Source organism: Artemia sp. Qi Xiang Cuo, chromosome 19, assembly GCF_049724085.1.
Source record: "Artemia sp. Qi Xiang Cuo chromosome 19, ASM4972408v1, whole genome shotgun sequence".
NCBI lineage: Eukaryota > Metazoa > Arthropoda > Branchiopoda > Anostraca > Artemiidae > Artemia > Artemia sp. Qi Xiang Cuo.
Genome location: NC_142812.1, coordinates 49,977,516 through 50,002,792, shown reverse-complemented (window position 1 = coordinate 50,002,792; position 25,277 = coordinate 49,977,516). Strand labels below are relative to the sequence as shown.

Here is a 25,277-nt window from a genome sequence, read left to right as displayed (position 1 = left end):
GAATAATACAAGCCTTACTTACACGCCTAAAAAAAAATCTGGGCATAAATTCTTAAGTGAAAAGTACTCCTGGCATCCCACTGACATCAGCTAAAAATTTGTCGCGAAAGACATGGTTCAAGCAATATGTTAGCAAGAAGATAAAGTACATGGGTGCACCCGAGGCTTTTTCGAAAACCAAACTGGTGTGGAAGCATCTCACACTTATCATAAATCTCATCAAATAAAACAATCTCGAATAGTTTACAAAATACTGAAGATATCGTTACTGGCCGATACGAAGAAAGCTGTTCGGCTGGCTTCCCCTTCTTTAATATCGGTATAACCATACCCAGAATAAAGCAACTCGGGACTATCCCTTGTGTCAAAATCATCTGAAACAGGAGGGCAATATGATGGTAAAGAACATAACCTCCTAAAGAAATATGTAGAGCACAAATACTATCGCAGCCTTTTGAGTATACCTTTTTCAGCTTTTTAACGGCCTGGCAAATTATAAGGCATAGGAAATTGCATAAAGACAAGTCTGCATCTGTTACAATCTACGGAAGCAATGAATCCTTCTGTAATTTTGGCTGGAGTTTGATTTTCTTTTAAAATTAAATGCATAATAATTAAATATATTATTGATTATATAAATTGATCCCTTTGCCAGGCATCAGTGTTGTTTAAAATTTACTGTATCTTGTTTCATTTTGCATACAACTTAATTACTCTTTTTATTTGGGAGTTTTTTCCTAAAAGTACTGAAAAATAAACTTATTCCTACGAAAATAAATTCCTGAAATATATTCCCTGTCACCCAACCGCCATTGATATTTTGGAGTTTGTCCCCCCCCCCCCCTCTTGAAAATTATCTACCGGCGCCCTTGTCATATACCCTTATGAAGTTTTTGGTAGTAATGGGAGCCAAATTGAAATAAGGGGATGAAAAAATGAGCAAATAAGCTAAATAATGTGACATAAAACACCATCAGAAGGTGTGGCTTTGCTTTGAACACAGATTATTGATACTTACACAGATTTCTCATTCCAATATTTTTGCAAACCTAAAAAGGAATCCGATGAGACGATTTGACGCTCCGGTGGAGCGTTATCCAATTAAAGTGCGGGCGTACCGTTATCCAATCCAATGACATTGTGCGGGCGGGCTAGTTTTGTTAGATAGCCAATGTAATTGAGGAACACGTCGGCCCATGCATTTTGCTAGTAGTGAGATACCTGTTGAAACCTACGAGATAATCTGTGCTTTGAATGTGTAGCTGTCTGGGACCCATAAAATGGTAATGGTCTCATTTTTACAGATAAAAAGCGTTGCCAGGGCAACACCGTCCATTTTGTCGACAACACCGACAAAAGTGCCCTACCAAATCCATAATTTAAGCAGTAATAATTTAGAACGTGTGGCAATAATGTCAAACTGTAAATAATCCCGTGTACATTCCTAGGAACTTAACCTGAAATTTAAGAAACGACGTTAAATAATGCCTTAGCTAGGTTAATTTACCATCTCCCCCTGCTTCAGGATATAGACAGTATCACTATTTAGGAATCCAAATATTTTGGTCAAAATACGTTTAAAGCATCAGAGATATCGGTACTAGTGCATTGAAAGGACACTTTTATATACTGTAACAGTTCTTAGAGTGGAATTGAGTGAAACGGGGGATCTAATATGAATGTTAAAATTACAATTTGGGATTTGCCATTTATGTAATTCTTATAATTTTGCTCATGAACCATTATAACCGGGTATATATCTCTGGTTAGGATAGGCTAGGTAACGTATTTAATATATGGTATGCTTTACCCCCCCCCCTAGGGTGCAAATATATAGCCCAAATTTGTTTATAAACTATTATATATTCATCCTATTTTATATCATTAGCATTAACCAAACTTGACTTCTTTAGCAGTATATAGAAGTGTCCGTATAATGCACCAGTACCGAGATATCTAAACAGATTTAAGAATCAGAGTCCTGAAAATTTACCTTTGTCTATTTTGTAGGGATACAGCGATAACACTATGAGCAGAAAAGCCATTTCAACGGTGTTAGTCAGGGTTCGTGGACTTAAATTAAAAACGAACCAATTTGAAAACATGAAAAATGTCATCCAGTTGGCCATTCTTTCTCCAAATATTTGTGCTACTCTCTTGTAGAACATAGTCTCTGCGATTGCAACAAATATTGCGTGCATTAAACGAGGAACTAATGTCTGAAAAATATAGAATAACTACAGATTAATGAAAATAAATAAATGGTAAAAATTAAAGATAAATCATCAAAGCGCAATTACAAATTTTTGAAACAAAATGGTTACAAGAAATATATTTGAGCCTTTCAGGAGACAATCTGACAAAGTCCATTTCCTTTTTTTAACTTAATTTAGGGCATCTGTTCGCAATACAACATTTACTTTTAATTTTTATAATGATTTATAACTAAAAGGTTAAATAGAATGGACTTCGCTTGTTTTTGCAACAAAACCAGACTTGACTAGTTCTTTTAACTGAATCAGAATTTAGCTAATTTTTTCATCAAGTCAGGACTTAACTCGTTTTTGCATTAATTCGGCGTACGGCTTGGACTTAGCTCGTGTTTGCGCCGATACTGAAAATTCTTGGATCATTCTGCTTTAAACTAGGTGCAACTAAAATATATTGACGGTTGAGGGGTTTGGATAATTTTTATGATAATTACATAATTTGGAACCCTTGCTCCTGGGTTGTTGTGGGTCTTGTACTCTTGCAGGAACATTTCTTGGACTAATCGACCACTTTGAGCCTAATGACTGCCTTAAAATTCCGATCCAGTACGACTGGGAGGGATACGGGTATATATGCGAGCATAAAAGCACACGGGTCATGCGACTATTTTTTACCTAGAAAATTAGCACTAAAAATTTCAACTTTCAGTTTGTATGACCATCCCTTCCATACAAAGAGGCTAGATATAGAACAGTGCACGGGAAATGCATCACTCGATGCTAAAGGGCGGTTCTTTTGCTCATCTTTGTGCTAAGATCTTACATCTTTTGACAAAGAACTCTTAAAAAGTAAAATCTTAGCACTAAGATCTTACATCTTATAGAGTTCTTTTGCAAACGTCTTTCGTCATTCTGCTCTGATCAGCGGTCAAAGAACAATGATGAGTATATCACCAAAGTTATCTAATCATTCTTCTATATGGTAGAAAGATGGCTTACTTCCCACTTTTTGCCAACATCAGTGAGCTGTGAGATCTTAGAGCAAAGTTGAGTTAAAAGAACTGAAATATTTGCAGAAAGATGTGAGATCTTAGATGTAAGATCTTAGTGTAAAAGAACGGGCCTTATGTTAACGATACTGTTATGCTACTGCAACATTATGCTACGATTTCGCTGGGTTGAGAAAAACATTGGTTCTTTCAAGAGCATTTTCCTAATTACTCCGTCGTTACAATGCCGTTGTCGTTAAAAAGACATTTTCTGTCATTCAAGTGAAAAAATAACTTCGTTGATTTGAAATAAATACTGCCTCTTTCAAGGATATCACTCTATCGCTAAACGGTGTTTACACTCAATAAGACGACGTTTTCAGATGTTTTCAGGGGTTCCTCGGTGTTTTTTTTTTTTACTAATATAGGATTCACCATTTAGGAGGTTCCTCAAGTGTCTTTTGTTTAATATTAAGCTTCGATTACTATTTGATACGCCATTTATCAGGTTGTATTTAATGCTGTAACCATGAAATAAAAAACACGGACGACACAGCAGTCAAACCGAAAGTTTCTTTAAAACAAAAAATCTAAAATGTTGACAAAGCCAAAAAATGGTTCGAATCTGGATCTGCTGCTTACATAGCAGAAGCGCTCAGCTAACCATTTCCACCACAGAAGTCCAAACTCTATTTTTCTCAGACCAGTGCAAACTCCATACTCGGTAACGAATTCCATTGCAAGAAGGCTCCATTTTTAAGATGGGGGAGGTTTTCAAGTTGAAAGAATTTAAAGGTTTTCCGAAGGTTTTCAGTTTGAAAGAATTTAAAGTTCGGTTTGAAAGCTTTCCACTACATGAATTGATTGACTATCCCAATGTTTTCACTCGCCAGCACTTTCGACCAGAATGTGACCCAAAATGGCTAAAAACTTGCTTTGTTGTGGCGTGACCTCTTTTGTTACGTAAAAAGGGCACAGGATATTTTTATTTCCGTTCAAATACAATCATTTTCAGTACTCTATGATGACTGGTCGGGTAGAACCACCCCTGGGAATAAAGAGCTAACCATGGAAAAAGGGTTTTTTTTGTTTTTCAAGATGCGTGCCTTTAAGTCATTTGGTTCAGGTTTTTGACGATCACAATGTCAACGTCATTCTTTTGTTTTGATTAATCAAAAAAAAATTTGCATGAAATAAGTTTTTCAAAAAAAAAGTAAATAACTCCATTAAACCAAAAATTAACAAAAATAGAATCAAATAATCTACCAAGCATAAAACTACGACAAATCAATCTCAATAAATAAATGAAACCCAAAACAAACAGAAATTAAAATAAGTCAAACGCAAAACGAGCAGAAATTAATCTGAGTAGGGTTCTAAACCCTATGCTTTATAAAAGCCAGAATATAATTTGTACTTTACTGATAAGAATTCAAATGAATTTACTGAAAAAAATGTGCATTGTCAGTTTAATATACATATTGCTGATAATTATTCATTAAAATCCTAATTAATTTTTGATTTCTTAAGGTTATAAAAGTGAAAACATTAAAAAAAAAACTATTTTCAGTAGAGTACAAATTATATTCAGGCTTTTAGAAAGCATCTAAACTGAGATTAATTTCTGCTCGTTTTGAGTTTGACTTATTTTTATTTCTGTTTATTTTGGGTTTTATCTATTTATTAATACTGATTTGTGGTAGTTGTATACTTGGTAGATAATTTGATTCTATTTTAGTTCATTTTTGGTTTAATGGAGTTCCTTACTTTTTTTTTTAAAAACTGTTTTTGTGCAAAAAGATTTTTTGATTAATTTCTGTTTGTTTTGTATTGACATAGTCTTTTTCAGGGAGAAAGACTGAGCCTCTTCTGAAATTGAACAACCATCCCTTCCATAGAAACCTTTAATACCCCCTGGGTATAACTTACAACTCTTGCCCCTAGTCTCTGGGGTTTGTTTCAATCCCAAAAGCCTTGTTATATGATATTTAGACTATTTTGAATAGAATCTAAAAATTTCTATAAGACGCATTTCAGGACAATATGACGTGTGTGTAGGGGGTAGATGGTAGCTGCGCTCTGATCACTTTGACTCTTAAAAAGGGCGCTAGAGTGTCTGATTACCAATCTAATGAGCCCCTTCGAAGTTCATATGACCACACTTTCTATAAAAATCCTTTATGTCCCCAGGGCACAACTTACAACCCTTGCCCTGAGGGCTGGGGGGGGATTTGTTATCCTCAAAGAAATAATTTCCAGACCTTTCTGATAAGCTTAACAAAATGCCTGCATCGAAATTTTGTTTGGAAGTGTTTGAGGAAATGATAGGCGTGGAGGGAGACATTTGCCCTTTGATCACTTTCGACTAATAAAAAAAGATCTAGTCCTCTCAATTTCCATTCAAATGAGCCCTTTTTGAAAAATTTCTATAAAAACGTTAAATACACCAAATGCAAAACTTACGACCCTTGTCCTGAGGGCTATGAAAGGAGGGTTGTCATCCTCAAAGACATAATTTCCAGACCTTTCAACTGCGTTCAGCAAAATAGGCATATTAAAATAGTGATCAGAAGTGTTTTAGAAAGTTATGGGTGTGGGGGGGATTCTGCCGCTGATTACGTTTAACTACTGAGTAGGGCAGGAGCCCTCCCAATACTCAATCGAAAGAGCCCTTTTTTTAGTTTTTACGACAACACTTTCTATATGGCATTATATACCCCCAGGGCATAACTTACAACCTTAGCCCTGAGGGCTGTGGGGAGTTGTCATACTCAAAAACATAATTTCGAAATCTTTCAAGTATGTTCAACAAAACGGCTGTAACAAAATGATGATCAGATGTGTTTGAAGAACTGATGGGTATGGGGGCATTAACCTTCCGATCGCTTTTGAATATTAATAGGAGAACTGGACCTCTCAGTTCCCAATCATAAAAACCTTATATTCCCCCAGGGCATAACTTACAACCCTTGCCCTGAGGGTTGTGGGGGGGGGAGGGGGTTGTCTTCCTCAAAGACCTAATTTCCAGAACTTGAAACTACGTTAAACAAAATGACTATCTCAAAATTTTGTTTGAATGTGTTTGGGGAAATGGTGGGTGTGAGAGGGGGGTTAGTTGCCCCTCAATCTTTTTCGACTATTAAAAACGGTATTAGCCTTTTCAACTTCCAACTGAATGAGCCCTTTTTGAAGTTTCAACAACAACGCTTTCTATAAAAAACTTATATGTCTCCAGGGCATAACTTACAACCCCTACCCTGACGGCTGTGGGGGGGTTGTCATCTTCAAAGACCTAATTTCCAAAACTCAATTACGTTGAAAAAATAGCTATCTCAAAATTTTGATTGGATGTGTTTGGGGAAATGATGGGCGTGAGAGGGGTTAGTTGCCCCCCAATCACTTTCGACTATTTAAAAAAGCACTAGTTCTTTGAATTGCCAATCAAATGAGCCCTTTTTCAAATTTCTATGACAAAGTTTTCAATAAAAACCTTATATGCCCTCAGGGCATAACTTACAATCTTAGCTATGAGGGCTCTGGGGAAGTGTCATCCTCAAAGAGCTAATATTCAGAACTTTCAACTACGTTGAACAAAATGGCTGTCTGAAAATTTTGATTTGATGTGTTTGGGGAAATGGTGGGGTTAGTTACCCACCAATCACTTTCGACTATTAAAAAGGGCACTAGCCTTCTCAATTTCCAATTGAATGAGCCGCTTTTGAAGTGTCTACGACAACGCTATCTTTAAAAACCTTATATGCCCCCAGGGCATAACTTACAACATTTGCCCTGGGGGCTCTTAGGGGTTTGTCATCCTCAAATACATAATTTCCAGAACTTTCAACTACGTTGAACAAAATGACTAACTCAAAACATTGATTGAATGTGTTTGGGGAAATGGTGGGCGTGAAAGGGGGGTTAGTTGCTCTCCATTCACTTTCGACTATTAAAAAGGGCATTAGCCTTTTCAATGTCCAATCAAATGATCCCTTTTTGAAGTTTCTACAACAAAGCTTTCTATAAAACCATATATACCCCCAAGGGCATTACTTACTACCCTTGTCCTGAGGGTTGTGTGTGTGGGGGGGGGGGGGGTGTCATCCTCCAAGACCTAATTTCCAGAACTTTCAATTACGTTGAACAAAATGAATATCTCAAAATTCAGATTGGATGTGTTTGGGGAAATGGTGGGCATGAGAGGGGGTTAATTACTCTCCACTCACTTTTGACTGTTAAAAAGAGCACTAGACCTTTGAATTTCCAATCGAATAAGCCCTTTTTGAAGTTAATACGACAACTCCTTCTATAAAACTGCATATGACCCCAGGGCATAACTTACAATCCTTGCCCTGAGAGCCGTGGGGGGGGGGGGGGGTTTGTCAACCAAAAAGACTTAATTTCCAGAACTTTCAATTACTTTGAAAAAAAATGGCTATCTCAAAATTTTGATTAAGTGTGTTTGGGGAAAAGGTGGGCGTGAGAGAGGGGTTAATTACTCTCCACTCACTTTCGACTGTTAAAAAGAGAACTAGACCTTTGAATTTCCAATTGAATAAGCCCTTTTTGAAGTTAATACGACAACTCCTTCTATAAAAACTCCATATGCCCTCAGGGCATAATTTACAACCCTTGCCCTGAGGGCTTTGGGGGGGGGGGGGCATTCCAAGGATATTCCAAAATCCTATTTCCATTATAAGCCATTTAATTTTCTTCCCATGCTGACTTTGGTTATGGTATAATGAAAGCGGGTCTGTGATGTCACAAATTTGTTTATCATAACCGCTTAAGGGTAGCATGCAGGTGGCAAGTGTCGATAAGCCATTTAAACTTTATTAATTAGGAAAAGGATTTGACAAGAGACAGACCAGTAAAAATAACCAAATAGTTTTTAGAGGACAAATTATGTCATGGAAGATGTTTTTGAAATCCCCCTTCCACCCAAACTCAAAATTTTCTAAAATTCTTACTTTAGAAGCTTTTAAAATATTTCTAAAGCACTATAATATAGAGTTCTAAAAACATCAGAATCGACTTAAGAGGACACTTTATCTCACAGGAGGAGGTTTATGAAATCCCCCGTCCCCCCAAGCTCAAAATTTTCTAAAATTCTAGTTTAGAAGCTTTTTTAATTATTTGTAAAGTGCTAAGACATAGAGCATTAAAAATATCAGAATCGACTTTAGAGGACAAATAATTTTATTGGAAGATTTTTTTGAAATCCCCCTTTGCCCCAAACTCAAAAATTTACCAAAATTCTACTTTAGAAGCTTTTTTAAATATTTGTAAAGTGCTAAGACATAGAGCGCTACAAACATCAGAATCAAATTCAGAGGACAATTTATATCATGGGAAGATGTTTTTGAAATCCCCCTTTGCCCCAAACTCAAAATTTTCCAAAATTCTACTTTAGAAGCTTTTTTAAATATTTGTAAAGCTCTAAGACATAGAGTGCTACAAATATCAGACTCGACTTTAGAGGACAATTTATGTCATGGGAAGATGTTTTTGATATCCCCCTCCCCCCCAAACTCAAAATTTTCCAAAATTTTACTTTAGAAGCTTTTTTAAATATTTCTAATGCGGTAAGACATAGAGCGTCACAAACATCGGAATCAACTTTAGAGGACAAATTATGTTATGGGAAGATGTTCTTGAAATCCCCTTCTCCCCAAACTCAAAATTTTCCAAAATTCTACTTTAGAAGCTTTTTAAGTATTTCTAAAGCACTAATAGATAGAGCGCTACAAATATCAGAATCGACTTCAGAGGACAAATAATATTATGGGAAGATGTTTTTGAAATCCCCCTTCCCCCCAAACTGAAAATTTTCCAAATTTTACTTTAGAAGCTTTTTTAAATATTTCTAAAGCGCTAAGACAGAGCGCTACAAACATCAGAATCGACTTCAGAGGACAATTTATGTCATGGGAAGAAGTTTTTGAAATCCCCCATCCCCCCAAACTCAAAATTTTCCTAAATATTTCTTTAGAAGCTTTTTTAAATATTTATAAACCTAATTTCGAGAACTTTCAACTACGTTGAAAAAAAAATGGCTATCTCAAAATTTTGATTAAGTGTGTTTGGGGAAATGGTGGGCGTGAGAAAGGGGTTAGTTTCCCTCCAATTACTTTCGACTATTAAAAAATGCACTAGCCATTTCAATTTCCCAATCGAATAAGCCCTTTTAGAAGGTTCTACGACAACGTTTTCTACAAAAGCCTTATATGCCCCCAAGGCATAACTTACAACCCTTGCCCTGAGGGCTGTGGGGGGTGTCATCCTTAAAGACCTAATTTCCAAAACTTTCAACTACGTTGAACAAAATGGCTATTTCAAAATTTTGATTGGATGTGTTAGGGGAAAAGGTGGGCATGAAGCGGGGGTTAGTTGCCCTCCAATCACTTTCGATTATTAAAAAGAGCACTAACCATTTGAATCTCCAATCGAATGAGCCCTTTTTGACGTTTCTACGACAAAGCTTTCAATAAAAAACTTTATATGCCCCCAGGGCATAATTTATAACCCTTGCCCTGAAGACTGTGGGTGAGTTTCCTGCTCAAAGATATTATTTCCAAAACTTTTAACTACATTGAACAAATTGGTTATCTCATAATTTTGATCGGATATGTTTGGGGAAATGGTGGGCGTGGAAGGGATGTTAGTTGCCTTCCAATCACTTTCGACTATTAAAAAGGGCACTAGCCATTTCAGTTTCCAATCGAATGAGACCTTTTCGAAGTTTCTACGACAACTCCTTCGATACGAAGTCCCCTCTTCTAAAGAAAAAAAAATACATTGTGTCAACATCGTTCTTCACTTAAGCAGCGCGATTGCGCTGCCTATGATTAGACATGATGTTCGAGGGGTTTCATGTTTTTTTTTCTAAAGTCTCAAAAATATGTTTTTCGTAATTACAAGTTAGTGTTCGTTTCCCCCATGTCTTCTCAAGACCAGAACACAATTTACGCTTTATTGAAAAACAAAAATGGCCATGGATTGTCAGTTTAATTTACATAAACTGGTATTTATTCCTTAAAGTTTTGATAACTTTTTATTTATGAAAGCAAAAAAAAACGAAAACATTTAAAACGTATTTTGTTTTCAGTAAAGCGCAAATTTTTTTCTGGTCTTGAAAAAGCGTGGGGGTTATCAGCCTTACTCATGTTAATTTTTGCTCGTGTTAGGTTTGACTCGGCCATTTATTGTAATTTCTGTTCGTTTTGAATTTTATTTATTTATAGATAGTGATTTGTTGTAGTTTCACACTTGGAAGATTATTTGACTTTATTTCTGCTCAATTTTGGCTCAATGGAGCTTTTTACTTTTCTTTTACAAACTTGCTTTGTGGAAAAATAATTTTAAGTTAATTTCTTTTTTTTTTTATTGACATTGTCTTTTTCATGGAAAAAATAATATTTTATGTCTTTTTGTTTTTTTTGTACAAGAATCCACAGTTTAGGTTGCTATTTGTATGTCAAAGAAACTTTTTCAAATTTAGTAATTTAAAAAAAAAAAAAATACAAAAAAATTTTTAATTTAATTTTGTAACGCCTGAAGTTGACCTCAAAAATAAAAATAAAAAGCATTGCTAAAAGATTCTATCCATGCTCTTTGACAGCCTGGATACGCTTACACTCTTTATATTTATTTAAATTGTAAGAACAGAATAGTAAGAGCAGAAGTAGTAATAGTAGTAGCCCCAAAAGTTTCAACTTAATACCCCCAGTCGTTCTCAATATATTGCTGAGGTGTTTTATTGGCAATCATAAACACAGTACGTTTTGCTTTAATTTAAAGCAACATTTAGTTTTAAAGCATAATCGTCCGATTGCATACTTGTAGGGGTTTAACACGCCCAATATCCCTAAAGCCATAGTTTCTGGACCGTTATACTGTGCTGAACAAAATGGCTGTCTCGGTTAGTTCAAAATCCCCCACAATTTGCCCTTAAAGATCGAGCCAAGCTCGAGCCAATTTTCCCAAGTCAAGTGAAAAGGACATAGTGAAAAATGTGCCATATAGTCAGGGGGCAACTGCCCCATAGCAAATTACAACCCTACATGACATACAATTAAATATTCATCAAATCACTCAGAGCCTAAGTCCTCAATTTTCTCGTAGCAGGATAGTTGTTCATTAGTTTCTGTTTAATTTAAAAAAGAAAGCAACATAACCGGTTTGGTGAGAATTATTATAATGTAAGTTGTTATAATATAAGTTAATAATATAAGTTGTTCTTCAGATATTACTTTGCTACCTTTTTGAAAGTCCACATGCTCATTGTTTGTTTTGATTTAGTTCAACATCCGCCTAAATATTCCTTAAAAGCTTCACCTTACTACCCTTAGCATGCGCAGTAGCAATAGTTGTAGCAGCATTAGTAGCAGTAAGAGCATAGCATCTTTCTTTTCTCCAACATCCCCTTCAACACGCGCTGAAAGTTTCAGCTTAATACGATAAACCGTTTTTAGATCATTTCTGATAGGCCCGCTTGCCAACATGTGTAATTTCGGTTTGTTTTAAATTAATTCCATATAGTTTCTATATATCCCAAAATTTTCGCTTTAAAACCCTTAGTTTTAATAGCAGTGGTAGTACTAGTAGCAGTAGAGTCAATAGTAGTAGCCTAAGCTTTAGTAGCAGTAGTAGTAATAGAAGCAGTCATAATAGTAACAGTAGTAGAAGTATGAGTAGAAGCAGTAACATTAAGATGCAAATATTTTCTTTTAGTCGTTTCAACATCCCTCACAACAAGCCCTGTTAGTTCCAACTTCACACACCAGACTGTTCCTAAGATATTGCTGTTACACCCTTTTGACAACTTGCATACAGACGGCGTGTTATGATTCAGTATCACCTTCTCCCCTCAAAATTCCTTGATAATTTCACCTTCGTACCTTTAGGCATAGTTTTAATAGTACTCACAGTAGTAGTATTGATATTAATAGCAAAAGTACTGAATAGCGGTAGGGCTACTAGCAGCAGTAGTGTTATCATATTGCCTTTCGGTCAGTTGAACATCCCTTTCATCAAGTCCTGGAAGTTTCAACTTGATACAATTCGCCATTGCTATGACATTACTGATACCATTCTGATAACCTGTGTGTTCATATACTTCTTGAAATTTCATCTCATTGCTCTTAACCTTACACATAGTTGCAATAGAAGTAGTAGTAGTAAATGTAGTAATAACAGTAGTATTTGCAGTAGTGTGCATATATTGCCTTTTGGCGAGATGATCTTCCCCTTTAAACAGACGAAGAGAATAAAAACAATATAAAGAAACTTACATTAAAATTCAATCATTAAACCTGAAAGGTTTTTTTAAAAAAATGGTTTGGAGTACCAGTCCTGGTTGAACTTCCTTGAAGTAATGATATTAGGGCTGTTTTAAAAAATTTTTTTAAAAAAACCTTTCAGTTTTAATGATTGAATTTTAATGTAAGTTTCTTTTATATTTTTTTTATTCTCTTCGTCTGTTTTGCTGAGGACAGCCCTTGGATATAGGGTCGAAATATTCATTTAAAGTTGCGTTCCACTGTCTTGCATAAAAATTTCCCTGTTGTTCTACTTATTTGTTTATTGTCTTAAGGAGCACAGGAAAGGCAATGGGAGACCACGGAATCAAACTGGGGAGGAAAAATTATCCTCGACTTAGATTATGCTGCTGATTTAAGCATTCTAGATGAAAGAATGAGCAAAGTGAATGAACTTTTAGAGGCTTTCCGAATTCAGGGTGTTAGAATAGGTTTGAAAATTAATATTAAGAAGTCTAACTTGCTACGGCTAGGAATAAGTGAAGATGAAAAGGTGACGTTGGGTAACGAAAAGATTCAGGTGGTCAGCTTCACTTACCTTGGTAGTATTATTAGTAAAGATGGGGGGAGCAGTGAAGAAGTTAAAAGTAGAATAGCCAAGGCTCAGAGTGTTTTTTCACAGTTAAAAAAAGTTTGGAAGAATAAAAAGATAAGTCTGCAAAGCAAGATTAGAATACTAGAAGCTACAGTGATGACAGTGGTCAAATATGACTCTGAAGCATGGGCGCTCCAAAAAGCGGATGAAGATTTCCTAGATGTTTTCCAGAGAAATTGCTTAAGGATTGTTCTGGGTACCCGACTGACTGATCGTATTTCAAACAAAAGGCTCTACGAAAAATGTGGTTCAATATCGTCCTCTAGGGCTATAATGAAAGAAAGGTTGAGGTGGCTAGGACACGTTGTGCGGATGAAGGATGACAGATTGCCGAAGATTGTTCATTTTGGCCAACCGTCTAGGGTTAAACGGAAAGCAGGTCGTCCTCGTCTGGGGTGAGAGGACGTCATAAATAAAGATTTAAAGGAGATGGGAACTACGTGGGAGGGTGTAAAAAGGGAGGCTTTGAATATATTGGGATGGAGGAGAAGCGTGCGTAGCTGTGTTGGCCTCAGGCGGCTTGGTGCTGTGATGAGCTGTTAGTAGTAGTAGTAGTAACTTAGAGCCCTTGTCCTGAGGGCTGTGGGGAGGTTGAAATCCCCAAAGACATCATTACTGGACCTTTCAACAAAGCTGAACAGAATGGCTCTCTTAAAATTACGATTGGATGCGTTTTGGGGAATGATAGGCTTGAAGGGGGGGGGGGGGGTCTGATTGCCCTCTATTCACTTTTGACTCTTAAAAGGGCACTAAAACTTCCGACGTCCAAACAAATGAGGTCCATCCGATGCAAAGTTTATACGACCATCCGTTCCATAAAAACCTTATATGCCCCAGAACATAACTTACCACCCTTGTCCATGGGCTCTGGGGAATTGTGTCCACCCTAAAGACATTGTTATAGGCTATGATTTTTGGACTACTAGTTACGTAATGGCTATCTCACAATTTCAATTGAATGCGTTTCGGGAAAAGAGGATGTCAGGGAGAAGGGGGAATAGTTGCTTTCCATTATGTTTGACTCTTAAAAGGGAACTAGAATTATAGATTTCCAATGAAATGAGTCTCTTATGAAGTTCACACGATCGCTCCTTCCATAAAAACCTTGTATGCCCCTGGGGCATAACTTACAACCTTTACCCCCAGACTCTGGGGGATTCCGTTAACCCCAACGGCCTTGTTATATGATCTTTAGACTGTTTTTTTTAACAAATGGCTTTCTTAAAATTTCTTTTGAATGCACTTGGGGGAAATACGACGTTAGAGGGGGGGATGCCCCCGATCAATTTTCCTCTTAAAAATGACACTAGAATATCTGATTTCCAATCCAATGAGCCCCTCTGGAGCTTATATGACCACCCTTTCCATAAAAACCTTATATGCCCTCGGGGCATAGCTTACAACCCTTGCGCTGAGGGCTCGGGGGGGGGGGGGGTTCAGCCCCAAAGCCATAATTTCAAGACCTTTCAACTAAGTTGAACAAAAAAGTTATCTCGAAATTTTTGATTAGATGTGTTTTGGGCATTGATGAGCGTGGGAGGGCCTTGTTGCCCTACAATCACTTCTGACTATTAAAAAGGGCACTAGCCCTTTCAGTTTCAATTGAATGAGCCTTTTTCGAAGTTTGTACGACAACAAATGGCCATCTTACAATTTGTCTCATATAAATTCCGTGAAAATACAGGGTGTGTGTGCGTGGGGGGGTATCCACCTCCGATCACTTTTAATCCAAGGGCACTACAACTTCTGATTACCTCCAATGAACCCCACTAAAGTTCATACGACCACCCTTTCTGTAAAAACCTTATGCGCCCCCAGGGCATAACTTACAACCCTTGCCCTGAGGGCTGTGGGGGGGAGTTGGTGTCCTCATAAACATAATTTGCGGATCTTTTCGCTACGCTGAACAAAATGGCTATCTCAAAATTTTGATTGGATGTGTTTGGGCTGATGTTGGGCGTAGGAGGGGTTTGGTTGCCCTCCAATCCCTTTCGACTTTCAAAAGGGCGGAAGCCCTTTCAATTTCCAATAGAATGAGCCCTTTTTGAGGTTTCTAAGACAACTCCTTCGATATGAAGTGCCCAGGTCTATAAAAATAAAATAAATAAATAATACATTGTGCCCACATCGCTCTTTACTTAGGCAGCGCTATTGCACTGCCTATGATAACAGCTCCTGCTGCAACCCTAATAATTTTGTCTGTATTCTGTAGCATTACGCATATTTTACCCACGATTTCTAAAGGACAAACTACAATAGCATTAAAACGTTGCAACCTCCAGCTTAGTTAGAACAGGTCTGCAAAAAAGGGCTAAGGAGGTTATGAATACAAAGTTATCAGCCCTTGACTCCATACTTTACTATGTAATAACTGTTAAAATTAAAATACTGTGCCTCAAGTAAAAGAAAAAAGAGATATTGCACTTTTATCGTTATGTCTTAAAAATTGTGTTTGGTTGCATTGGTTTATTTTTGTAACGTCAATCGTCATGTTTTTTTATTTTATAGTGATGAATTAAAAATAGCCAACCATAACGCCTCTTGCAGCTCATTCGATACATTAGTACCGAAAACTACAAGCTGGCAGTTGTATTCCTATATTTATTATGAGCGGGAAACGCTTCAGCTGAGATAGTACAAAAGGTGGTATGTTACAAGACGTCAATTTCCAGGAAACTGGAATTGCTTAAAAACCAGCTTCAGGATTTTGTATGGTTTTCAGGAAGCTCTTCTTTTTGCAATTGAAAGGTTTGTTTAGGCATTCAATATATGGCATCTAAGATTTTATATAATAACTTATTATTTCCAACCATTTTTGTGAGTGAGAATAGAGGCTATAACCCTTTTGGGCATAAAAGAATGACTTGTATATTTTAAGGACCAGATAAAGATAGAGAAAATGGATTGGAGAAATCAGTAGAGCTTCCTATGTTTGAGGGAACGGAGTGTAAGTCAATATTTTTGAAAAATTTGTTAAATAACGCCATCGCCTATTGTATTATATTAAATATTATCACTGAAGGGCAACATCCAGAATCCTTTGGTCACTTATTTCATAGGACATGTCCTAAATGTCTCCGTCTTCGCACTCGAAATGACATTGTCACAAGGTGTTGCCTCGTTGGATCTTGTATTGACTGATAAGTCATTTTTTTAGTCCAAAGAACGTTTAATATTCTCTTAAAGCAGATGTTTTTCGAACGCTTGGTTAGTTTTCCTTGCTGATGTTTAAGTGTATTCTCTAAAGCGTATAGCAATACAGGTAAGATATTATTATTAAAAAGCCGCAGCTTCAAGTGAGGAAGAAGTTCTGGGATTTTGTGAAGAGATTTTGCGCCAGATTTTGCGAAGTCTATTGAGGTTCCCATTTGCCTGTCCTATTTTGTCGATACTTTTTGTGCTGTTTGACCAGTGCTCTCTATAACATTCTCTAGGTGTTTGAACTGAACTAGTTGTTTTATGTCATAGTCCCCGCACTTGATATTAAAGGGAGGTAATTTGTTGCAATATATTTTGTCGTTTAGCGTTTATTTTTAGACCCACTTGACCAGTTATTTCTCTGAGTTCTCGTTCAGTATTTCTTTGAATCGGTTCTTAGATGGCTCTGACATTGCAATGTCATGAGTGAAGTCTAAATTTGTGCATTTAGCTCGATGTCACCTGGTTCGCTGCATCTGAGAACGTAGTCTATCACTGTTACCAAGAGAAGTGTTGAAAGAACGCAACCTTACTTCACTCCTGATAGGATGTGGAGACATCTAGTCCTGCCATCAGGGGTTCATGACAAATAATTCGCTGTTTTCATATACAGCCATCCTGAGACCAACTAGTTTCTCTAGGACACCCTAGTGCTTCCATAAACTAAGAAGGTCTACAGAGTAGAAGGCCCTTTGGATATCGACAAAGATCTTACAGATCTTTGCCCGCTATTCTCGACTTCCTGACGATGCGATGTAGGAATATCAGATTTGTGCAGGAGCGGATTAGTTGGTTGCTATGCTACTCTTCACGTAGACGATTGTCTAATTGCAAAGTGATCCTTTGGAGTGTAATATGGAAGAACAGCTTTCCAGAAGTGTATAGCAGGCAGGTGCTACACCAATCCCTGGGATTGTGACGAATTCTGAGGAAAAACCACCAATGTTCATCTAATCTGATAAAATATAGTCAATTTTGGAATCTGAAGCTTAGAATATACTTTTTGAGCAGCACTAAGGTATTCCATTAATAAAAAAATATCCCACGCAATGCTGTGTCGTTCGGGTAGCTGAATTTAGAATATTTGGATAGTTTGGGGTGAAGGAGGAGCTGGTGCAGCTGTAGTGGGCCCAGGTGGCATGTTGCTGCAGTGAGTTTTTAGTAGTGGTGCTGTAAATGTATCTTCTCAGTAGGCTATTTATTACGCTGTTTTGAAAATCATGCTACTATTTGTCTTATGTCTCTTGTCAGAAAGATCAATAATATAAGATGAAACAGTTTAAAAACATACCAGTAAATAAGGATAGTCAACTCTAAAATATCCAAGAATCCGATATGCTATGCTAATGATAAGAGGATAGAAATATGTTCGAACTCCGAAATTCCAATCCCATGTTATAACTCCATACCTAGAAATAAGGATATAAATGTCAAACGGTTCTTAATAACGAACTGAAGCTCAAGTAAGGAGCGAGTCAACCCAATAGTAAATGAAACTGTAAAAAAAAAATTCAATAGAAAATTAATACATTAAAAGAAATGACTCGTTATACTGATTTCAAATATATAAGGTTCATAGGCTTAATGTTACCCAACAAAGCTACGAGATATGCGATTTTAATAAAAATCATACTATCAAATTCAGCATATCAGAGAACCCTGTTGTAGAAGTTTCAAGTTCATATCTACAAAAATGTGGAATATTCTGTTTTTTTACATAAAGAAAGATCACTCATGCGTGTTCATTTGATTGTTGTTTTATTTTCCCGGGGGTGAGCGTATCGAACCTACGGTCCTAGAAGATCGGGAGAGGGCTCATTGGAACGGAAATTAAGAGTTCTTGTACCCTTTTAAGTGACCAAAAAGATTGGAGGGCAGCTAGCCCTTCTCTCACGCCCGTTTTTTTCCCCAAAGACATTTAATCAAAATTTTGAAATAGCCATTTGCTTCAACGTAGTTGATTAGCTCAATAGTTAGGCCTCCGGGAATGAAATGACCCCCCCCCCACACACACACACACAGCCTCTGGGGAAAGGACCATAAGTTATGCAATTTGTCCAGTGTTTATATGCATTATAAATTATTGGGAAATATCCGGAAATTTTTGAAGGGAAATTTTCTGCAGTGTTAGGACTTTCCATGAGGAGCAAAGTTACCAGGAGAATCTTCCAGGGGAAATTTTACATGGGGTGGGATTCCCAGGTATGATTTAAAAAATGGTCAGAAACTAAATTTTAAAAAATTCAACCGGAAGTAAGGAGCAACATTAAAACTAAAAACTAACATAAATTTTACTTATATGAGCGGGCGGCCCCTTCTTCATCCGTCGCTCTTTACGTTGAAGTTTGACTTTCCGTCCTAATTCATTAAAAACAACTCCTGAAGGGCGGCTGAATTTGAAAGAGAAGTATTTTTAGAGTACTCTAAGACTTGAGCGTATATAGGGAAGGAAGAGGAAGGGACAATCTCCCTCATACGAAATAATTTCTTTCGTTTTAAGCTTTAATGTTGCTCCATACTTTCAGTTGTTTTGTTTTTTATATTTAAAACATGGATAACTTGAAGAGTCTGTTAGTAACATAAATCACCTAAACTATTCTAGCTAGGGACTTGTAAATTTGTAAAATTAATTTTAAAATACCAGGAGTGAGGTTGTCTATTTCAATCTTGAAAGTTTTCACTGAACCGGTGGTTGTGTTTTATACAACTGTGGTTGTGGTTGTGTTTTATATAACTGTAGCTGGTTACTATGAATATTAAATTAAAAAAAAAAAAGATATTTCAACTGAAAGTAAGGACCAACAATAAAACTGAAGACGAACAGAAATTAATCTGTAAATGAGGGGTCGTCACCTTTTCAATACTGCGGGCTTACCTCTAAATCTATTAACATTTTTATCGATGCTTTCTGTTCTTTTGAAACAGTCCATGTATTACAGTAAGCATTCTTAAAAAACTGGGACACATGGTCGATCGTTATCGTAAAGACCCCGGTTTTGAGGATGAGGCAACCCTTCGTATAAGAAATAATTTTGGTTCGTTTGGATCTTTAATATTGCTCCTTACTATCAGTTAAAAAAACTTGTTTTTTTATTTAATTTCTGATCATTTTCAAATAACGCAGGAAAATTTGGCTCACCCTACATGAAATATACCCCCCCCCTCACGTGAAAATCCTCCGAGGAAATTTCATCTGACGTAGATTGCATCCCCCCCCCCGTCCAACTTCCACCAGACAGAATTTCATCCTCGCTGAAAATCCCCCTCCCGTAAAAGTTTTTGCGGAGGATTCATCCTGAAAAATTCTGCTTAGCATTCTTGTGTTGCTGTAGCCTAGATTGCCATAGATTGCGCTCTAAAACAAAACAAAACACCAGAAACGTTTGAGTCAGCTGTTGCAGAACATTTTTATAATTTTCCTCATCACAGTATTTTATTTGATCAAACAAAAATAGTAGATACGTCTATAGGACTTTTACAAAGCTTCAGGGAAATTATAGAAATCAAAAAGACAATATATGGGGGTATTAGTATCAATAGAGATGAAGGGGATTTTAGGATCAATTCGATTTATAATAGTTTAATTAAAAAGAAGGTAAAATTTTCAACCAGTACTAATTTTAATAATAGTTCTGATACGAAAGATGACCTTGCGGACAAAGGTCAGACTGGGTTAAATGCTTGGAATGGTAAACGAACTGCAGCTAAGCTTGCAAGCAAACGAATCTGTTCAATTTATAATTTAAACATTGGGTGATGAACTTGTGAGATCTATTTAGGGGTTATGGGCCGGGTTAGCTAACTTTTATTGTTTTAGTTTAAGAATAAATATATTTTGATTTTTTGATAGATTTCCATTTATATTCTGTGAGAAGGCGTGTTCCAATCAATATAAATATTCGATTTTGTTTATATGCCAGTGAATGAAATTGTTTATTTACTATGTGAGTTTTCTTTTCCTATTTATTTATATTTTTTCTTTTGTTTGTTTAGTATGTTTTTTCTGTTGATAAAAGAATTTTTTTTTCCGTTGAGAAAGGCTCCCGGATGTGGGGCCGAAATATTCGGAGTATTTTTGTTTAATTAAGTGTTTGTATTCACTGCTTTATAGAAATTAAAATCCGTTTTTCTTGTTTAATTTTTTGTAAATGGAAAAGCAGTGTGGTCTAAGAGATTAATTAATTTCGTATAGAAATTCTGTCAAATCCCCTTAGTATAAAATGTTCTTTGGAAAATCTCCCCCGGAGATTTCCCACCCCAAGGAGGATTCTCCCTATGGAAATCCACCTCAAGCACAAAATCCCCCCTCAAAAAGGTCTGTATACTTCCCAATAACAAATACTATACGTAAACAATGGGCAGATTTGTATAACTTATTGGCCTCTCATCACGGACTGGAAGGGGCCATTTTATCCCTAAAGACATAGTTATTTGATCTTTTAATAAAACCGAACAAAATAGCTATCTCAAAATTTTCATCAGACAACTTAGGGATAAAAGCGTGTGGGAGGGGGACCAGTTGCCCTCTAATCTTCATTTCGCTTAAAAAGGGCACTAGAGCTTTTAATTTCTATTTGAATGCACCCTCTCCTGATATTCTAGTACCATTATTTCAATACGACCAAACTGGAAAAAGACAAAAACAAAACGAAGTAAAACAAATAAACACGCATCCTTCATCTGTTTTCTGGCAAAAATAGCGAAATTCCACGTTTTTGTATAAATGAGCTTGAAACTTCTACAGTAGAGTTCTCTCTTGTACGCTGAACCTGACGGTGGGATTTTTATTTTAGGGGATTCCTTGAATTTTAGGGGATGTTTCCTCCTATTTAAAGAATCAGGCAAATTTTTTCAGGCTCGCAACTTTCGATGGGTAATATTAAACTTGATGAATCTTATATTTTTGGAATAACCAAAAAACCTGATCCTTTTGATGTATCGATTTAGCCTATATCGTAATTCCGTTTTTTACGGTTTCGGTTACTACTGAGCCGATTCACTCCTTACTTGCAGTTTGTTACCACAAACTGTTTGATAAACAAGAGCAAATCAAATGAGAAAAATATAAGGTTTTAAAATCCCAAAAACCAGTCAAGGCTAATGGTACCAAATTAAACGGCAAACAACTTAGATTATGTTCACGGATCGTCGTCTGAGCGAGAAAAAAGGAAATGAAAAATCAAATAAAAGAAAATGAAGTAAAAACCCAAAGACTAAAAAAATGAAAAACTTTACATATAGGCCTCGCTCAATCTTCAACAGCGGGGCTCTTTTGTTCCCGCCGCTTCTTTATCTTCTTTATCATTTGCTGTTAGATCAAACAGTTCATGGTAACGAACTGTAACGAAGGAGCGTAACGAAGGTAACGAAGGAGCGACCCGGCTCAATAGTAACCGAAACTCTGAAAAACTGAATTTTGACACCAGTAGATGCATCAAAGATTTTTAGATTTTTATGCTGATTTCAAATATATAAGTTTCATCAAGTTTAGTTTTACCCATCAAAAGTTAAGAGCATGAAAAAAAATTGCCTTATTTTCAAGAAAAGGAGGAAACACCCCTTAAAAGTTACAGAATCTTAATGATGATCACACCATCATATTCAGCGTATCAGATAACCCTACTGTAGAGTTTTCAAGCTCCTATCTGTAAAAATGTGGAATTTTGTATTTTTTGCCAGAAGAAACATCACGGATGCGTGTTTATTTGTTTTTTTTTTATTGTTTTTTTTTTCAGGGGTGATTGTATCGATCCAGTAGTCCTAGAATATCGTGAAGAGGCTCATTCGAACGAAAATTAGAAGTTCTAGTTCCCTTTTTAAGTGACCAAAAAATTGGAGGGCAACTTGGTCCCCTCCCACGCTCATTTTTTTTCCGAAGTCACCTAATCAAAATTTTGAGATAACCATTTTGTTCAGCATAGTCGAAATCTAATTAATATGTCTTTGAGGATGACTTAATCCCCCACTGTTCCACGGGGAAGGGCTGCAAGTTATGAACTTTGCCCATTGTTTACGTTTAGTATTGGTTATTTGGAAGTATACATACGTTTTCAGGAGGAATTTTTTCTGGTGGCGGGGGGGGGGGTGTTGGAGGATGAGGTTATGCTGGAGTATCTTTCCATGGGGGAAGTTTTCTTAATACCTTCAAGAGAGCTATATATTCTAATTAAACGGCCTTTGTGATTCAGGGGTTTGTGATTCGAACAAAATTTGAACTTTAGCTTAAAGAGCGAGGTATTGACTAGAGAGCGAACCCCCTCATAACATAAATTTGTAAGTTATGTATATTTATTACTAATAAAAACGTTCGTTAATACAATTGAAAGTTCAAGTACCCTTTTTCAGGAACACAAGCAATTGGAGGGCGAATCGGCACCCTCCCCTGCACTTGTTTCTCAAATTCGTATGATAACAATTTTTAGAAAGCCATTTAACCCAAACAAATTAAAATTAATATGCAGATTTTATTTGAATTATTCATATACTGTTCGCTTATTTCAGAACGTGCATTAATTCAAAAACTTTCAGAAATCAAATTTTAAGGGAGAAGTTTAATTTTCTCCCAATTCTTCAAGAACGCTATGTTCTGAAACACTGAAACACTTAAAACACTTGTTCTGAAACACTGAAACACTGAATCACTTCTGAAACACTATGTTCGTTTAATTGGAACGCGCTGAAGCTTTTTCAAAAGCACTAAAAAGTTTAGCGCAAAGAGCGAGGTTTTGAGGAGGAGGCAACTCCCTTCATATACGGAATAATTTCTGTTCGTTTTAAGTTTTAATGCCACTCCTTACTTTCTGTTAAAAAAAAACTTGTTTTTTTTTATTCAAAAAAAAAAAAGAAATGAGTCGTGCAATTGAAAATTCATTGAGTTGAAAGAATGTCGGCTATACGAGTATGTGCCTATTAAGATTGAGGGGGAGGGGGGGGGGGTGAAGTAAAGCACATTTAAGAACTGTATAAGTTAGTATTCAGAATGTTTTAAGTAGTTTCTCGAATCTTATAGTGTTTCTTTATGGAGAACTAAAACGCAAAATATTTACTGTTTCTTTTAGAAGAGCGCCCTGATTACATTGTTAACCAAAACATAATACAAACCAAGAAAATGAGCAAGTTTTTGGCATGGGTATTATACCCTGAGTATGCAGGAAGTAGGGGTATAGTAAATGTAGTAAAACTGGAAGCGGCTCAAGAAATTTGCAGAATGTAATGTAAGAAAATATGCGTGCACGATTGGAGCTATTGAGAAAGAAATTGTTAAGAAAACAATTCTTACTTCATAAAATGCAAAAGAATTGTGGTTAACACATTTTACGGGCGCTTCTACTATACTCCCTCCCCCCCCTTATGTGCAAATATATAGCCCGAAGTATATGTCTCGCGTTTGTTTTTCCGTTTCTTGATTTCGTCTACGCTGAATTGATTTACTGGCATTATGTTGAAACAAGAGAGACGCATGGTAAAACAGATGGGAAATATATATAATTTGGGTTATATATTTGCACATTAGGTGGTGGGGTGGGGGTAAAGTAGGAACTTATGCATTATACGGTAGCTCTACTCAACGTTGCTCGCTATATACTGTATTAAGAAACACTAAAGGAAACCAGTCAAACGGGTATTTGCAATAGACAAATGGATCGCAAAGCGTGGCTTCTCTTTGAGTTTACAATATTTAAACTATTGTTTTTCGGGATTTAGGGGGGAAAAGGGTACATAGGTTAGGTTAGGTTACGTGTTTAATATATGTTATACTTTACCCCCACCCCACCCCCCCCCCCCTCTAATGTGCTAATATATGGCCCAAATTTGTATCTAAACTATTATTAGATACAAACTATTTTATTTTATTTCATTAGCATTAACCAAACATGACTTCTTTCTTGGCTACCGCATAATGCAGAAGTACCGTAAAGTACAGTGGAGGTGCCCTCAAAATGTGTTAACTGCAGTTTTTGGGTATATTTTGAATTTTGTTGCCGGCAGCCCTGGATTTACCAACAGGCCCACTAGGACCAGGTCTAGGGGCACACAGTGCCAGGAGTTGCAACAGACTATCACTGAGTGATTTTTCCCTTAACATAAACTGGACTGATGTGACTTGTCGCCGAAGTGCCAAGAGCACTATGCCGCCGCATTGCCTATACCAAAGTATAATCATCTACTGAATGTATATGAGATCATCTGCGCATTAGGGGGGGGGGGGTAAAGTTTATTTCTGGTGTATATGAGAGATAAGTTTAAACTCCCCCCCCCCACCCCCTGAATGTACAAATATATACCCTGAATTGGTATATATAGGGATGGGGGGGTAAAATTCATTTCCGACTAAAATGATTATTATATTTGGAAAGAGCGTAAAAAAAGGCATCGAGTGGTATGTTTACTTTATTCGTGTCAATAATATGAATAAGTTCCTACCTCCCTTGACCCTCACAGGGGACCACCCCTCCTGTGAGGTACTAAAGCACTAATAACTTACCCAAATGCCAATCGATGGGCCATTTCCATAGACTGGTAATATTCATCCAAATTCAAATAAGTTTTTATGAAAAATGCTCAAAACATCGGAATAAAATGAAGTGCCACCATTTTATCTCCATGATAAATTAAAGTGACTAAAGCTAACTAACGAAAATAGTTGATCAAAAACGGGTTTTGATTTGGCACTGCCCGAAGCAGATATACCCATAGGAAACACTGATGGAGCTGTAGGGAGCTTCCACTTTTGAATGAGTACTTTTTGAAACTGGAAAAGATGGAAGTTTGGAACCACTGTATATATAATAGCCTCTATATACAGTTTATGTATATAGTGCATAATTGTATAATTATATATTCAGTTTTTGGAACCAAGGTCATATCTACAGGGGAGGGTTACCAGGTTTGAACCCCCTGAACTTTTTTCCAACCTGTAATTGGTACTTTTGTTTTATAGCCACCACACTCAAGATCTTGCATCGCG

The 25,277-nt window shown here is 36.6% G+C and overlaps 1 protein-coding gene across 1 annotated transcript; it reads right to left on the bottom strand.

The window, feature by feature from the left end:
• Nucleotides 1–243: 243 nt before the first annotated feature.
• LOC148940955 (uncharacterized) lies at nucleotides 244–24,907 on the bottom strand. Its single transcript, XM_089105119.1, has 4 exons — nucleotides 24,795–24,907; nucleotides 17,601–17,718; nucleotides 1,994–2,219; nucleotides 244–374 (listed from the first exon to the last, which is right to left on the bottom strand). Exons 1-4 carry the CDS (start codon nucleotides 24,821–24,823, stop codon nucleotides 244–246), a joined length of 504 nt encoding a protein of 167 aa, XP_088961245.1. The 5' UTR covers nucleotides 24,824–24,907.
• Nucleotides 24,908–25,277: the final 370 nt, after the last annotated feature.

Excerpts from the sequence above, each read along its gene's own strand:
- LOC148940955 (XM_089105119.1), bottom strand. The coding sequence starts at position 24,823 with ATGGAAATGGCCCATCGATTGGCATTTGG. Across the intron at positions 2,220-17,600 it reads TTGACTATCCTTATTTACTG|ACATTAGTTCCTCGTTTAAT; the intron begins GTATGTTTTTAA and ends TATATTTTTCAG. Across the intron at positions 375-1,993 it reads TCCCTACAAAATAGACAAAG|ATGATTTTGACACAAGGGAT; the intron begins GTAAATTTTCAG and ends CTCCTGTTTCAG.